This window comes from Pteronotus mesoamericanus, unplaced genomic scaffold (assembly GCF_021234165.1).
Source record: "Pteronotus mesoamericanus isolate MK-2021 breed Mesoamerican mustached bat unplaced genomic scaffold, CSHL_Meso_final contig_169, whole genome shotgun sequence".
Taxonomy (NCBI): domain Eukaryota; kingdom Metazoa; phylum Chordata; class Mammalia; order Chiroptera; family Mormoopidae; genus Pteronotus; species Pteronotus mesoamericanus.
The window spans coordinates 22,510,612-22,528,080 of record NW_026555068.1 but is presented as its reverse complement, the minus strand read 5'-3'; the positions used below and the strand labels follow the sequence as shown (position 1 = coordinate 22,528,080).

At 40.0% G+C, this 17,469-nt stretch overlaps 1 protein-coding gene across 1 annotated transcript in view; it reads left to right on the top strand.

The window, feature by feature from the left end:
• TENM3 (teneurin transmembrane protein 3) overlaps window positions 1-17,469 on the top strand; it is a 548,392-nt gene that overhangs the window by 436,173 nt on the left and 94,750 nt on the right. The window contains exons 7-12 of the mRNA XM_054566195.1: window positions 3,855-4,069; window positions 8,744-8,954; window positions 9,385-9,486; window positions 9,677-9,871; window positions 10,979-11,179; window positions 16,744-16,929. Of these exons, the coding sequence (XP_054422170.1) occupies window positions 3,855-4,069; window positions 8,744-8,954; window positions 9,385-9,486; window positions 9,677-9,871; window positions 10,979-11,179; window positions 16,744-16,929 (1,110 nt within the window). The remainder of the gene's footprint in view (window positions 1-3,854; window positions 4,070-8,743; window positions 8,955-9,384; window positions 9,487-9,676; window positions 9,872-10,978; window positions 11,180-16,743; window positions 16,930-17,469) is intronic.

Below are 17,469 nucleotides of genomic sequence, written 5' to 3'. Positions count from 1 at the left end.
ACATTAGCTTTAGAGAGTAACAATAGAGCTTGTTAATAACAATTAAGTATAATAATAGCCCTAGATATATATGAACTTTATGAATGTATCCAAATACAAACTATTTCCATATTTAAATATGATATGTGTACTAACAGATCTTAGCAGGAAAACGGACTAATGCTCCAGTATTTTAAAAATATTTTCATGCAGAAATCAACCAAAAGATCAAACTTACTAGGAATCTCTTATAGCACAAAGAATATGATGTTATAGTATCCATGGTAGTTTTTTATTTCATAAGAACTGGTTATTTCTTCCCAATAAAAATAAGTATAACTTTATGTCCTAAAAGGGAAAGCTAAGCAGATTGACTAGTATGGTTCAATGGGTTAATATGTCTGATTTTACATGAAAAAGGACAAATTTAAAATTTAAAATAACGTTTTTATTTTAATAAAAAGCAAGGATTCTACTTACGATTATATAAAACACATAGCGTTGGGATTATGCAGGTCTTGATTTGACTCTCGACTCTGCCGCTCACTGTGGCCACGTAATTTACTTCTCTAAGCCTTAGTTTCCTCATCTCAAATAAGATCGACCTCATAGGGTTTTTCTGAAGTTTAAAACAGGTAATACAGGTGAAACCGTCAGGCATGTTGTGGGTTCTCAGTAAGGGTAAGTTTCATTTCTCTTCCCCCACCTCAAGCTTTTCAAAAACAGCTAATTCATGATAAATGTAGGTGCCTGTGCAGAAGCATCTAAAATGAAAAGCAGAGACTGGTCTCAGGTCTTCCAAAATTTCTACAAAGAAAGAAAGGATGGCTGGATAGATGGGAAGCAATAATCCCTGATGGTAGAATTGTATTTTTCATCTTTTTATTTAATTATATATTCTAATTGTGCTCAAATGAATATGTATAACTATTGTAAAAGAAATATTTAAAATTTTAATGAAGGATGCATAATTTATCATCTTTGAGTTGATACATGAAAAATTATGATTACTATAACCCAATTTTTTACTTTTATCCCCTGGAGCACTTTACATTACTAAATTAACTCAAAATAAGTAGACCCAATGCTGAAAAGTTGTTAACTGCCATGACTATGGACATCAAGAAAAAAAAGACAGGAAGTGAGGTTGTAAATAATGCATTTCTATCAAACTTTCTGGGACACCGCCCCCTCCCCCACCCCGCCTCTGCCAGGGTTATCTGCAACTGTGTCCTGCCTCATCTCTTCACTTCCAAGTGCCCACACTGCTGCACTTTCATGTCCTTGAAACAATGACTTCATGTTGCCGCCAGCCTGATCAGAACCTTTAGTGAGTCTCCGTTCCACTCTCCTTTGCAACTGATGGTATAGGATACGGTAGTCCAGGGGGAAAGCAGCCCCAGCATTCACTAGTCATGTGCTCTCCCTCAGACTCCACATGCCTCTCTCTGTGTGACTTGGTTGTGAATCGCTTTTGACCCGAATGGCCGTAAACCGGGTACCCGCCATGGTCGTCTGCGATCGCCTGGCATGTTTCTGCATGATCTTGAATTCTGATTCTCCTGATTATACACATACACACACACACACACACACACACACACACACCCGCCCCCCACACACACACACAATACAGGATAAGTGCCTTTGTGGCCCTGAAATACGAGTCACTCAAATGGAGTCCACTGTAAGTATCTCTTTAAAACTTGCCATACATAGTATGTATAGTAACATAATGCTAGTGAATATATGCATCTTTGGGAAAAAGGGTCAAATAACACACCTTGATAGTTGAAAACACAGATATTAAAACAATCACTAACATGAAATATAAAGACCAAATCCTTTAAGCCATCATTTAGAGCCTCCACAGACTGAGATCCCTCTCCCCTTTCAGCCTGGTTTTCCCTAACTCTCTGACAAACCCACTGACATCTTCCACTCCTTCAAAACCTCCTGAGAGCCAAGCGCTTCGCAGAGCATAATGCTCATGATAGTCCTGAGGTGGCGTTGTTCCCACCCCCGTTTTACAGGTGAGATTCGGTGTCTTCCCTCTATCCCACAGCTCGTTAGCAAGAGAGCAAGGATTCAAACCCAGGCTCGTATGGCTCCAAAAGCTGTTTTCTCAACCTCTTTTTGAGGCAGATGGATCTCAAGGCTCCGTGTCACCCTAACACGGGCCAGGTTTCCAATCGTCATGCTCATCCGGCTCTGAAACCTCGTTCTACCATTCCTTCAGAGTTCCCCTCGGCACTTAACCCCCGCGAGGTCCCTCAGCCTGCGGCCCCCAGGGCTGCCACCTGCCTCTGACCCTACTCACGGCTCCCTTTAGATTATCATTAACTGGAGCAGACGTTGTCTTCCCAACCAGGTAACTAGTTGCTTAATGGCAGAAGCCGGGGAGCCAGCCAGAGTGGGCGATTGCTGAGATTCTACTCTTTGGATTGTATTTCCCCCTTTCACCTACAGTTCTATGTCGCTAGTAGACACTCAAAAAAGAACTCAATGTTAAAGTAATAACTCTTCATAAATAGTCAAAGACTCTCCAATGTCATTAAATTAAGATCGTTGACAACTCTCTGATTTGATATTAAGTCCTCTAAATTTTGAACTAACAGTTTCTCTGGAGGCTATCATGTAAGAGCTATCGTATAATCTTATATAATATCTTAAACAGTGATCAGGTTAATGTTTTAAAAAGACAAACTTAGTAGTAAGTCGATTTTGCGACTTCAAAAAGACTGCATTAATAGAGGGTGATTTGCCCATTTTCACTCCATCCCTTAACCTTCATGGACCCCTTCTGAATGAGAGACAACATGGTTTTATTTCCCGTTAAGGCAAATTACCAGACCTCCTCTATCACCAGCCCCCTCAGAATTACTGAGAAAGAATGAGAAAGAACCTTAGCCATGAGGGAAGGGGAGAACACCACACCCAAAGACAAAAAAAAAAAAAAGAAGAAGAAGAAGGGAAGGAAGGAAGGAAGGAAGGAAGGAAGGAAGGAAGGAAGGAAGGAAAGAAGGAAGGAAGGGAGGGAGGAAGGAAGGGAGGGAGGAAGGAAGGAGAGAGAAGAAAGGAAAGGACTCTTGGATGTGCCTGCTAAACCCAGGCCTTGCCGAAGAGAGAAGCTGGTCCCTCTGAGGCTGCAGAGTTTGAGGAAGTGAAGGGTCTTTGTTCTTACAGGTTGTAGGTCATTAGGAGGGACAATTCGGGTGTGCCTGCTAAGGCAGAAAGTGAGTTTGAGGTGAGGGTCCAAAGAAAGAGGAGAAGCTGTGGCAGCGCACATCAATGGTGTAGAACTGAAACCCACCCCGCCTTCTCTCCCCTTCCCTTCACGGCCTTCCCCCCACCCCTAGTCCTTAGACCTTCTAGCCTCTGATTTCTTATTCCAAAGAACAGGTTAGTGGAACCACTTGAATCAGTGCCATTGATTGGTTCTGTTGCTTGTTTAAGGATTGACTTGAAAATCTCCATAATCCATTCCGCCTTAATTTACACTTCAATATGTTTAGAATGACTGATAACTACCAGACTTAATCTCTCCCAAAAAATAACAAGACATATAATTTGCAAGATAATTATGTTTTAAGAGATCAAGAAAAACTGTAAGTGTGAAAACAGTTTCAGTAATCGGCATACCTTGGGGGAAGTCAAAGGATTTTGACTTAAATATCTTAAAGCTTGGGTTAGTTAAATTAACAATATCTAATAAAAAAGGCTCTTAAAGTGAAAACTATATGGCAGTATTTTGTTTACCAGGGGAAGGCTAAATCTAGTTCTCTGCATCTAGTACAGAGAACTTTTTGAAGCAAGACTTCTGTTTTTTGGTTTTGGTTTCATTTTTTGTTTTTCGTTGGCTTTCTTACATTCAGGAAAATTAAGTGGATTTACACAAGAAAATAACACCATAGATTCTGGAGAACTTGATATTGGCCGAAGAGCAATTCAAGAGGTTCCTCCCGGGGTCTTCTGGAGATCACAACTCTTTATTGATCAGCCACAGTTTCTTAAGTTCAATATCTCTCTTCAGAAGGATGCGTTGATTGGAGTGTATGGCCGCAAAGGCTTACCACCTTCTCATACTCAGGTAAAAGGGGGATTGGTTGTCGATAAAAGGAAAACTGCTAGTTTGCATTTTTAAAGTTATTCTGTTTCTTAAGTTCAACTGTTGAATTATTGGGCCACTTTTGTATTGATCTTTTACAGTGAGAAGAATTTCGATTGTGGGGTTACGCTTATCTTGGGGTTTTTGAACTGATAGAAAGAATAGCATTTTCTTCCTGGCTTGCTTTAACCATTATTGATTGAGTGAAATGTACTAAAATTTGTGAGTAACTTCATGAATATTGAACATCATCTGAGCACCTTGTAAAACACTATGGATTTTTCAAGTGTTTGACAAAAATTCTATGGTAATTTCAGATGATTTTATTCCTTTCATGTAACATATGCTTAACATTTTCACCTGAAACATGTATTCATTCTATTGAAAATGTATTATTCTTTTTACTTTATGCCAGATTTCCCTTTAGTAAGGAAATTATTGGGGCATAAACATAAATAGGATGATAAGGAATTTCATCAACTCAGTCCATGATTTCTTGTCTACAAATGATGAACAATGAAGTAAAAGGGCAAAAGAGCTTTATAGAAAACCAAGGACGATCACCTTCACGTGGTTCTCAAAACCATTCATTCTCATATCACAGACTCAAAGAACTCGAACGTCCGTTTGCTTGCGTAAGATCACTTCACAGTAAAGTCGCAGATGGAGGGGCGCCATCAGTAACGCCCCCCCAGGCTTCTTCATGAGTTAATACTGGCTCGTGGTGGGTCAACTGGAAATCGTGTTTTAAAGGAGGTCCCATTATGCCTAAGAGAAATTATTTAAAAACCTACCATAAAATTGGAGCTCAGATATTTCCCCAAGATCAACTAGTACTATGTTAGTAAATACAAGAATTCCAAAAATGTAATAGATGGTTCATTTAAATTGACAATTGGTCAAAGTTAAAGTTATGCTTGATGATCAGTTTTTTCACCCATGGTATTTCATTTTGACTTTAGTTTGATTTATAAAATGAGGGTTGGAAGATTTTCATCTATGCTTTATATTACATGATTTTGTGAGAAATGCTTTTCTATCACAGATATTTAAAATAGGGAATTATAAAGACAAATTGATCATATACTAATAAAAATTACATATTTAAAAAAAGATGAGCAAGAAAATTTGAACATGTTTTCTCTAATGTCATTGTGGATCAGGGAAGATGTCATATATGTACATAAGTTAGATAGTTGTAAATTTTTTTAATATGCTTTGGCGTATTCACTTTCTGATTTAACATTCCTCAAATCTACATTTCTAAATATCTTTAATCCTTATGAATGAAATACTTTTTATTGTGTACTAGTGTTCAATTTTAACTTACAGTTGACTCCGCTATATCCCATAGATGACACTGACTAGAATGTAATAACCAGATTTTCTTAAATGGAAGTGGGCATCTGTAATGTCAATTGTAACAGATAAATTGAATTTATAACAATATTCCTGTGAAATAGAAAAAATATATTCATTGAGCCACATGTATAATTAAGTCATTTATGTATAACTCAAACACATTACCTGTAAGCTAATAGATAGCACAACAGTGAACAGGTAACCTATAAATTCCAAAAATAACTTCAGAAAAAATAGTGTCCTATGTATCATGCACTTCAAAGGTTTATTTAAAGATTTAGTGTTGACTCTTTGCAGGTAATATACACCATATAAGATTAGAGAAATAAAAGGTGCAGTTTCCAGTTTTCTCATAATTCTTCTGGTATTTAAACACAATGTGCTCGATATCCACCATTCTTTTCTACCACAATATATGTGTTTAAGTAGATTAGACAGTTTCTGAAGCTCCACCATCTTTAGAGTTCCTTTCCCTGGTTTATTCAAGATCATCAGAGCAAACTACTTTTTCTGAGTTCAGTGTTTAATCATGAAATATGCTATAAAGCAGCCCAAATTGAACATTTCTCCATTTCTGGGGAACATTAAATAAATCAACCAGAAATCATTCAAACTGGCCAGCCATCCAGAGCAGTCACTTGAGTTTTGAGAGGCTTTGTGACCCTTTCGAAAACTGTCCGTCTGATCACTGCCTGGGAGTCACCTGACTTGCTTTTCCCTCATGTCCGATTCACGTCATTTAAGTGCATTTGCATGAAGGCTGTTTTAGAGAGGGGTTGGAAACCCGGCTTCTAGTCACACACCTCTGCCCACTTTTTGACCTTGTGGCCTCGAACAAATCACTTCACTTCTCTGCGCCTTAGTGTCTACCTGTTAAAGGAAAGAATTAGATCAGATGACCTGTAAAGTCTCCTCCTCTTCCTCTATATCCCAGTGATTTGCAATGAGACTTTGCCACTGCCAAAAAAAAAAAAATGTTGATTTAAAAACACAGTTAAGTGTGCATGGATTTCGAGTTCTCTTCATCTGAGTAACTGAACTGAGTGAAGCATATGGCTAGCCTGTTCAAAAATGAACCACCAAGATACCTTGATCAAGGATAAGGATTGTCTGAAAGAAAACTCCCCCAAAGTGGTGAAACTGAATTTTATCCTAAAAACGGCATAAGATCTTAGGACTCCTCTGCACAAAAATATCCATGTCTTCATCTTATGAGCAGGCACTGCAAAGCGAACCTCAAGTCCCTCAAGTTTGTCTATAATTGGTTACTTTACACCCTAAGAACAAAGGTTATTAAATATTTCTAATCCCTATAATTTATTAACTTTTTATAGAGGTAGTTTCAGCCTTGAGTGGGGCATTTGTCTTTAGGTAGTTGAGTAGCCCTCCTGAAGCCACGTGGGAAATGCCCCCCGAGAGGGGCCTAGAACTGGCTGGACACCCAACGTGGGCTGGCCACTGGCCACCACCACTGCACACCCCCCACGCCAGCCTCATTTTATTGTTCCCAGTGTGACGCACGTGGTGTTTTCTATGGGAACAGTGGTCATTATGAGTAAGGGTTCAAACGACAAGTTAAAACTCAAAATTTTCTCCCTTTCGATTTTTCATTGATTGTGTTTAATGGCAGAAGACAAAATGGTTTTTTTGCATTGGGGCCATGTCCCTGCCATGGGACATGCTGTTACAAGTACTTCCGTCTGATGAGAAAATGAACTTGAGGTAGAATCACCTTTCAAAAGCACTGAATCAATTTTCTTGTGATAATTTTGGAATAAAATTCCAGTGAAATTTTTACAAGCCCAATAGCCACCCTCGTCAGTATTTTCATCCTTGTTAAGATATAAATGCAAAAAAAAAAAATATTTGAAAACTAATTAACGCACAGCTTTTTAAATATTTCTCACAGTTAAATGATGCAGTTTTATTACACAGAAGACATGTTTTTATATTTAAATAAAAATTTTCATTAGTTGGAAACTAAATTAGATATTCTAAATTGTTTATTAGTAATAGTAGAGGCATGTAATCAGTAGGGGCAACATATTTAACTCAACAACTGATTTTATTCCTATTTGGTTGTATTAAGGGATTCATATGGTAACCTTTTTTAAAAATGGAACGCTGATGAAATTCCATTTAAGGAGTTTATCAGAAAGGAGAATATTGATAGCTGACGTGCATACTACTGTAACCTAATGATTAATATGTATAGCACCATAGTATACATACACCATCAACACACACCGCAGGAATGAATGAAACTAGGGAAGAAACTGCAGAAACTGAATCACTCTACTTTTAAGAAATTTATGTAACAGGTTTATTAGAACTGTTGGAAAGTCTTTGCGATGTTTTCCAAATTCAGTGCATTTTCTCTGGTTACAAACAACCACATTACATACTTTTAATTATCTTTAACTTCTCCAGTTAAACTGTAGGTACCCAATGTTCATGATTAATCTCACTAAAACAAAAATTAAGTTTAACGATGAGTGGCATCGTAATTGGGCATGCTTATATTATTTCCATCCCTTCAGAAGCCCTGCCCTGTTTCATTTTTTTTTTTACTTTTGATCAATGATATGAAGGCACCTTGTTATACGTTTGTAATCTAACTGCAACTCCGTGAAGTCCCAGGAGTTTCTCCGTGGTGCTGGGGGCCGCCCGTCAGGTCACAGAGGGCGGAACAGCGTTGTGGAGGACACAGTCCGAGCGTTAAGCCAAGTGCACGTGGGCTCCCAACCCAACTCCACCATGTGTGAGGCGCAGCCCTGCCCCAGCTCCTGAGCGCCAGCCCCTCCCCCATCAGGTGCAAACACTCGTGTCCTCCTAGAACTGTTGCCCGAGCATCATGAAATCCTGGCACAGAGTAAGTATGCCAGCCAGCGTAGTTGTTACTCCGTCAGAGTTAACTAGAACGCCTTAAGGGGTTCTCCAGTGGTCTCAGGAGAATAAGCCTGCTTGGTTTGCAATGTTCTAGATTTCTGTTTATGTCCCCAAACCGCCTGCACTCAGCAAGCTGTTTATCAGTCAGATGAGTGAAATACATTTGGAAACCACCTCAGCCCATAAGGGAAAACACGACCTGTGCAATTTAAATGCCACAAGCATGCACAGTAGGTAGTTTTCATCATCCCTGGAAGTGCTACGCACAGAAGACCTGTCAACCGGAACTTTCTTTTTTAATAGTGTGCTTATGAGAGCCAAGGAGAGAAGTGAGAAGAGAGAAGCAGCCACAATCGATCATAATATTTGTGACCACTAAACCCTTTTGCTTGTCCCCATCCTCAGTACGACTTTGTCGAGCTCCTGGATGGCAGCAGGTTGATCGCCAGAGAGCAGCGGAACCTCCTGGAGCCGGAAAGGGCCGGGCGGCAGGCGCGGTCCGTCAGCCTCCATGAGGCCGGCTTCATCCAGTACTTGGATTCCGGGATCTGGCATCTGGCCTTTTACAATGATGGGAAAAACGCGGAGCAGGTGTCTTTTAATACCATCGTCATAGGTAAGAACGGTCTTGCATGCACCTCTTTTGGGGCTACGGCTTAAACACTGTGGTGAGCAGAAACACAATTGTCTTTACCAATATTGAGCGCTTCCTAGGGTGGTTCACTGTGAGGAATAGTTTCAGATTGTTCACTTAGGAATATGTGACAAACGGTGAGGCCCTGGAAGAAAGAAGTATTTGCAAGTCTGTTGGAGGGGGACCAGGCATCGTGCAGGCATCCGAGCGCACCTGCCTGTGGACCAGCAGGGCCGTGCCTCACTGTTGGAAAAATCTAGGATCGGGAAGCCTGTTTCGGTAATGGAGCAAGCCAGTCCTACTTCCCCCAACATGCAGCCGAAATGATCAAAGTGCCACCGTCGACCTTGGGGTTGACCTTGGGCCGGAGGCAGGCAACACAATAAGCGCTTGTCCTTTCTCTCTGCTTCAGAGTCCGTGGTGGAGTGCCCCCGGAATTGCCATGGAAATGGAGAGTGTGTTTCTGGAACTTGCCATTGTTTTCCGGGGTTCCTGGGTCCGGATTGTTCAAGAGGTATGCGAGTCCGATTGTTTTTCCTTAAGCCAAGATAGATAAGCCGCCGAAACACGTGTAACTCAGGAAAGGCCCAAGACGGGAGAGAAAGGGGGGAACTGGCAGGCGACTTGTCTGGGCGCTGGCTTTTCTTTCAGAGTCTCGAGGGCAAACGCAGCTGTTGATTGTGGTGTCGTGTTTTATTTCACAGCAGCCTGTCCAGTCTTGTGCAGCGGCAACGGGCAGTACTCGAAGGGCCGCTGCCTGTGTTTCAGCGGCTGGAAGGGCACCGAGTGCGACGTGCCGACCACGCAGTGCATCGACCCGCAGTGCGGGGGCCGGGGGATTTGCATCATGGGCTCTTGTGCTTGCAACTCAGGGTACAAAGGAGAGAACTGTGAAGAAGGTAAACATGTCAGTGTTTACAGAAGTCTATTGTTATCTTCCCAAAAAGAAACAGATTAAAGTCCTAATCTTCAGTGTGGCAGACCAGTCTTTTATTTGCCTCCTTATGGAAGTCATTTTGATTTCCATACTTGTGGATGCATTGTTTTATTAGCATGTGAACTAATATAAAGAACAAATACCAAAGAGCCCCTTTGCTCTTTTTCAACAGTGTGAATCATTCTTTCCTTTTTTTCCTCTGAGGAAGTAAGCAAACATAGCAAACATTTGTGTCTTCAAACCAGCGGTAGGCTGTTTTGGGAGGGTTTTTTTTTTTTTTTAACAGATTTTCATATTGACACCAGCTTTTAAATCAGGCATTCTGGCATCTCTAGAAAGACAGGCTATTGAACATAATAACTAATGAAAAAGAACGACATCATGGGTTTGTTCATACTCTCTGTAATGGTAATAGTTAAGATACTACACTGTGAAATGCAGTTGAATTGTTTTTTCTAAAAGCAGAAAAACACCATATCTGTTCTTCAGTCAAATTGATTTTATTGATCTGCACACACAAAGTAATACAATTAAGTCTCTGGAATTAAATTTTCAGGCCACTGACCCTACGAGTGTAAAGTTCTATTGAGTCCAATTGCTAAATTAAATCTCGTCGTCTAAAGCACATTAAAGTGAATTAAGAAAGATAGAGAGTATGCAGCTCGTTCATTTCTCAAACAGTCTGAGGGTCCCTTACAGCTGTCCACGCTCAGTGGTTGTGGGTTAGGTCAGCCAATCCAGTTTTGTTATAGAAAAGCCAATACTTGTTACTCCCCGGTTAGGCAGAACAGAGAGCCATGGCCTGAAATCGCCAGAGCGCACATGTGTAATTCATGAAAACTACAGACCCTTGCAAGAGTCGCAGTTGATTACATGGCGCGATTCTTAATGCTTTATTGTCTAACGCTTTGCATTGTTCAGAAACGAGTTCTTAAAAATGGTAGGTACATATTAGAGTATCCAGAATGTTTACACAAACTAGGTTGGGATTTAATTCTTTATTCTGCGTGCACGGTAAATGCAGCCTTCTGGATTTCATCATGACATGGTTCTCTGCCCTTCACCCCAGCTGACTGCCTGGACCCTGGCTGTTCTAGTCACGGTGTATGTATCCACGGGGAATGTCACTGCAATCCAGGATGGGGCGGCAACAACTGTGAGATCCTGAAGACCATGTGTCCAGACCAGTGCTCCGGTCATGGGACATACCTTCAAGAAAGCGGCTCCTGCACTTGCGACCCTAATTGGACTGGGCCAGACTGCTCAAATGGTGAGGTTCATAAAGGCAGTAGAGTGAAGGGCTCAATGTTGTTTAGCTAAAGATGACCGTGCAATTTTTAAAGCACCCATCACATTTAATATAGATTTTATTAAAGTGATAGTTTACCCTTGGCTTAGTTGGTGGGAGCATCATCCCATAGACTGAAAGGTCACGGGTTTGATTCCCAGTCAGGGCACATGCCTGGGTGTCATGTTTGGTCCCTAGTTGGAAACATGCAAGAGGCAACCGATGGATGTTTCTTTCTCACATTGATGTTTCCTTCTCTCTCTCCCTCCCTCCCCCTCTCTCTAAAGTCAATAAGCATATCCTCAGGTGAGGATTAAAAATAAAAAGTGATTTTTTTAATGAAAATAAATATTAAAAGTAATGAAATTATCTTATAAAGAGGAAAGAAACAGGTAGTCGATTTGTCATTAAAATTTCTTCTTTAGTGTCATTGTAAAGAATATTCTTTCATTTTTGTAAAGCATTGTGTCTTCTCAACTCTCAAGGCCTGTATATGGCTTAGGAATTTAAGCGTACTATCTCATAGCAGAGAAGCTGCTATTACAAATTATTGGACAACATAAAGCTAAACATAACCACAATAAACAGTATACATGTATAGATATTATGATGTACATAACAGTTCAAGACTGAGTGTCGAATTATAATGTAGGTGTATCCCGGAGATATTGGGGGCTCGGTTCCAGACCCCCGCAATTAAGTGAGTTGTGATCTTTTGGCTGGTGGAAGGTCTTGCCTTCAGTTTATAAAAAATTCAACATCTGTGAAGCACAATAAAATGAGCTGTGCTTGTCATATGATCACAACAGAAGCGCAGGTGGTAACCGTACTCAGTCCAGGTGTTACGAGCTCTGGCTGCGTGTGTGGCCTTGTGACAGGCCCGCGGAGATAAACACAGAGTGAGCCAGTCCTGCCTTCCAGACGAGCGGCTTTTGCATTTTTGACCTAAAGACCTACAGTCTTAAATACATTTTTACTTGTGACCTAATATACGTATTTGTGCATATATTCACATAGCGGAGCCAAAAGCTTTCCAAAGTGATATACAGTCATTACTCTTTTATAAGCCTATTCTTTTTTTTTAAGTCTGGTTTTAACCTATGAATTAAATTCTTGGCTCACTCATGAGTCACACAGTTTGAAAAGAGGCTGTTCTAGTCAAGAAAATTACAGTGTAATTGGGGAAATAAGATGAACACACATGAAACACTTAGAAACCAGTACCTTCCAGTTTAATATTTTATTGAGTTTTACATGGAAAAATATGCTAAATTCAGTCAACATCCAGGGGAAAGATCCTGCCTTGATGCATATGGAAAGCTCTCAAAGACTAAATGGTAATGGGGAAAAAAATACAATAAAGATCACATTAAAAAAAGAAAGTTATCAAAGAGACTTTTATTAACATTTCCTTCCTTTTAAAGATTGTAGTTACTATAGGAGTGGGGAAGAATATTTTTGACTCAGAAAATATTAAAATGTACTTAACATGGATTCTGAAATTAGATATTTAGGTTCATATCCAATCTCTGTAGTAACTTCAGGCAAATTACTATATGCTTCAGTTTACTCACCTATAAAATGGATTTAATCATAAGACTTTCTTCAGTGGGAATTACTTGAATCAGTGCCATATACCGTATTTTGCCATGTATAATGCACACCCACGTTTTGGGCCCAAACTTTCAGGGGGAAAAAAACTTTCATTTTTATTTTTTTAATTCAGTGTTTTATTATTTATATGTAGAAACAAAACTGATTATCATACACCAGGATATTATTTTGTATACAGATATTGTTATTGCTTTCTAGAATTACACTTCTAATGCATAAGCATAAATAAAGGAATTAAAAACATTTATGTAGATACAGAATTAATATGACCCATGTATAATGCACATCCTTATTTTTCCCTTAAAAATTTGGGCAAAAAAAGTGCATTATACACAGCAAAATATGGTACAGTTCCTAGGGCAGTGCTTGGCTTGTAATATATTCTAAATATAGGTCCCAGCACCACCACTATTATTAGCAAAGCTCCAACAGCGAGGATATCTATACACATGAGACACTGAAGACAGTGTATTTGGAGGTAAAAATTAGGCAGGGCCCCATGATGGTGGATGCAACGTAGGAGTGATGGTGTGGATCGCGGAGAATTTACGGTCAGTGGAGATGCGCCCCCGCCAGTAGGATGAGAACAGCGATGTAGGACTGTCGTGTAGATGGCATGTGGTGGCGGAGCGTGACCAGGGCGACCTGGGCGGCCGGAAGGCAAGTGGGGGAGCTCGCCCAGAGAACTGAGGTGCGGAGCGCATGAGCTGGTTTGGAGGTAGCAGCAATGACAAGGATAGAGCTAAGGGACATTTTGAGGGAAAATTAGAACTTGCTAAGAAAACAGTATAAATCCTGGTGAGAAGAGCTGAAAGTCTGCAACAAGGGAGATGCGTGTTGGTGTGACTGTCTCTGAACAAGGATGCGGGGGCGGGGCGAGGCTCACAGGACGGGGCTGGGGGCAGGGTGTCCTGTCATGGTGGCCATGGGAAGATGAGGGAGGACAGAGGGTGACGAGTTCTGCTTGGATGCTCAGACTCCCTGAGCAAAAGTAAATAACACAGAAAACAGAGAGGAAGAAGGAGAAGGAAGAAAAGGAAAAGCGGAGGAGGAGGAGGAGAAGCTCAAGAAAAAAGGGAAACTTGGGTTAGGAAGTGTATGGCTGCTAAGCAAAGAACATCCAGGGTCAACAAAAGTAAAAACCCAGGTTGGGGCCTGGATTACCAGGGCCGGGAAGGTCTCCCTGAAGGGTGTCCGGAAATCGTCCCCAACCAACACTCACCAAGCCTGGGCGCAGGGCATTCTTTTATTAACACATTAACTTGTTTTGTCCTCCTTTCCCCAAAATATATGCTATAATTACAAAAGTCAAAATAAGCACTTAGTTATTTCTGTTGAGTTTTTATTTACATTTCCAGCTTTTATGCTAAAAATGTATCCCACGAAGATATCCACTTAAAGTTAATAGATATAATCACTCGCATAGTAAGACATTTAGTTCAAGTCCTTCCCGACTCCAGCTGTAAAAGAGGCTTAATAACCCTAGTTATCAAGTAACACTTGTTTGAAATATTATCATTCTAATTGTTTCCCACAATTATACAAGTAGGAAAGGAATAGCAAAATAGTCCCTTTTTTTGTTTCATATAAAGTTATTTAACATTACTCGAATTATTTTATAAAGGATATTTCATGACTTATATAAGTAACTTAAAAGATAATTCAGCCTTCTTCATAGTGATATGAATATCAAAAAAGATACAAATGTTAATAAAAATATTAAATTGGCTGCCATAATCCCCTATCATTATTTTACATATTTAGGCTAATTTTTATGCTGATGTAATTTTTTTCTATTAGAAAATCTAATTACCTGTGTACAAAATGACTTCAGCCTATTTATCTTTATATCTCTAGTGCAAAGAAGAAATGTAACATATATTAAACTCTCAATAATGTATAGTATTCTTCTTTGGAGGAAAGTAAGCACTGGATAAACTTTGTTATTAGCTACAAAAAAGATAGAAAACTTACTTAGAATTATTACTAACAATCTCAAATGTGCATACACACATCCTGTGATAATATCTGGATTCATGTGCCTCAAATTTATCTACATATTGCACAGTTCTCACTTAAAGTTTACAAAAACATTCATTTACATATGTTACTTAAAGTTTACGAACAGTATCATTCTGAATTTTTTACTGAATCCTAAAGCAAAACACTTTACCAGCTGCCTCTAATGCTGTTGCGGAAATGACCTCCAGATATCTGAATTCAACAAGAGAGTGGATTTTACACCCAAAGAAACATTTGGTTAGGCTGCTGGAAGAGAAGAAATGAATTATTTCCCTCAGAAAGTTTATAGGTTTGAAAGCAATAGAACTTCCCTCTATCTTCATCAGCAGTTTGCCCATTAATTAGCCCTTCAATTACACTTCAATTAAATTAACTCTAATTAATAAGTTCATTACAAAGATCGACGCACCTTGCTCAAAGCTAGTGTGCTAAACGCTGATAAACACCTTCACCCTAATGAAAAATTGATTAGATTGAATAAAAAGGGTGCCTCAGAAAGAAACCTCTCTCTTCTGGAGCCCAGTTGACATCCTGTTCTCTGAAGTTAATCAAAGCATCTTAGATCTCTTAATCAAAAATTTAATTCAAACGAGCTAGAAAAATGTGGCATGAAAAAACATGTCCCACTCTCTCCCAGTTAATAGTCCTGGCTGTTGTTTATAAGAAATGTTACAACTCTCACAGTGGCTTGACAGGGTGTTTAAAATTCTGCAGCACTTGGAGACAGAGAATGATGGTGTCTGAGAAATGTTATTTGGGCAAGAAATGGGGAAAGTAGGAACATGTGACTACATAACCGGTTACCGTTTTTTTAATTTAAAAGTAAGGCTGTATTCCTTCTGTTTGTTTTTAATGATGTCAGGGTTTTAGTGTTTGGCATTTATGTTGCAAGAAAACTGAAACTGAACAATAGCCTTGCAGTCTTAGAAAAAAGCAATAGCTAATTTTATTTAACTTTATATTTGGAGAGTAAAAAATAAAATACCCTTCTAAGTTTTCTCTGACTCTCCCTCAATGGGATCTAGTGAAAGAAAGCTTTTTAAGGAAAAAAAATTGTTCCTGACACCTGAATTCTTTTTAAAAACCTAACCTACCATTATAGGTTTTAAAGTCCTTTGGACACTGCGCTGCTTCCAGCAATTTGAGAAAATAAAAGCTTGTTTTTCAAATGATTCAGTCCATAGTTACATAGATTAACATGGTTTCCCACCGTGGTTTTTGCTAAGCAGCTTGTATCCATCGACAACACAAAATTACCAAATAAAAAAAAGACAACTTCTTTACGTACCCAGCATGCCTGTGTTTCAGAAGCAAGCTAATGTGCCTACTATACCAGATTATGTTTAGAAAGTTTCTGAATATTAAAGATTTTAAACTCTAGGATTAGAAATAACACCTTTTCAATTTTTTTTTCTGTAAGAGCGAAATCCAGCTACTGTTAGATGCCTGCTTAGACACTGAAATAATTCATTAATTAATATTAATTTGATACAGTAACAGACATGTGCACATGTTCTTGACTGCCAGAAGATACTTTCAGATACATATGTGTGTATTTTCCTCTCGTTATGAATCACCTGTTCTGTTTTGTTAGTAGGCTATGGGCATGTATGTGTACACACGCGTATAGAATATAAGAAATTATAGCAAAATTTCCACGTGTATTTTCTGCACAGTTCTGGCAGCATATAAAATTAAATGATGAATTTTTTCAAAAGTGGACCTCTACTATTAATATTCTTAGGAGTAGGTGCTGGAATTTATTTGGCATAAGAATTCTTGGGCTTGTTTTCCGCGGTTGCGCTCTGCACCCTCACACCCTTGGGTCTCGGGCACAGCGCGCGAGATTTGTGCCCCTTCTCACCGCCTGCTGCTCTTCTCTCCCGCCCCCTCTCCCCTTCTCAACGCAGAAATCTGCTCCGTGGACTGCGGCTCCCACGGCGTGTGCATGGGGGGCACGTGTCGCTGCGAGGAAGGCTGGACGGGCCCGGCCTGCAGCCAGAGAGCCTGCCACCCGCGCTGCGCAGAGCACGGGACCTGCAAGGACGGCAAGTGCGAATGCAGCCAGGGCTGGAACGGAGAGCACTGCACCATCGGTAGGCCCGCCGCTCCCTGTCCCCTCCCTGTCCGTGAAAGAGCTCACTGCTCGCTGGTTTCTACTGGAGAAAGCAGCCGGCGATCTGGGCAAACACGCACAGGCCCATAGACGGTGGGGGGTGGGGGGTGTCGGGCGCTGGGGGGGACAGTAAAAGGTGAAGGGGGTCGGATACAAGGTGGAAGACAGAGCAGTGCCTTTGGGAGGTGAACACACGATGCAACATGCAGACGATGTGTCCTGGGATTGCGCACGTGCAGCTCCCAGAGCTTTACTAACCAGTGTCACCCCAAAGCATTGTTAAATTTTTTAAAAATTGCAAAAAGAAAAGCTCACTCTACTTAATTTTTACTCATTTTTATTATACAGGAATTTTTTTTAAGAGCATTATTTTACAATGGCAATTTAGTTCTTTTTAGAACAGCTGTCCTGAGTACAAAGTATTTTTTATTCACTGTTTTTTGTAATGGCCACAGAAATGGATGAACATAAAGATGATTCCACTTCTTACTTACAAATAAGCTTTCGTCGAACATTACGT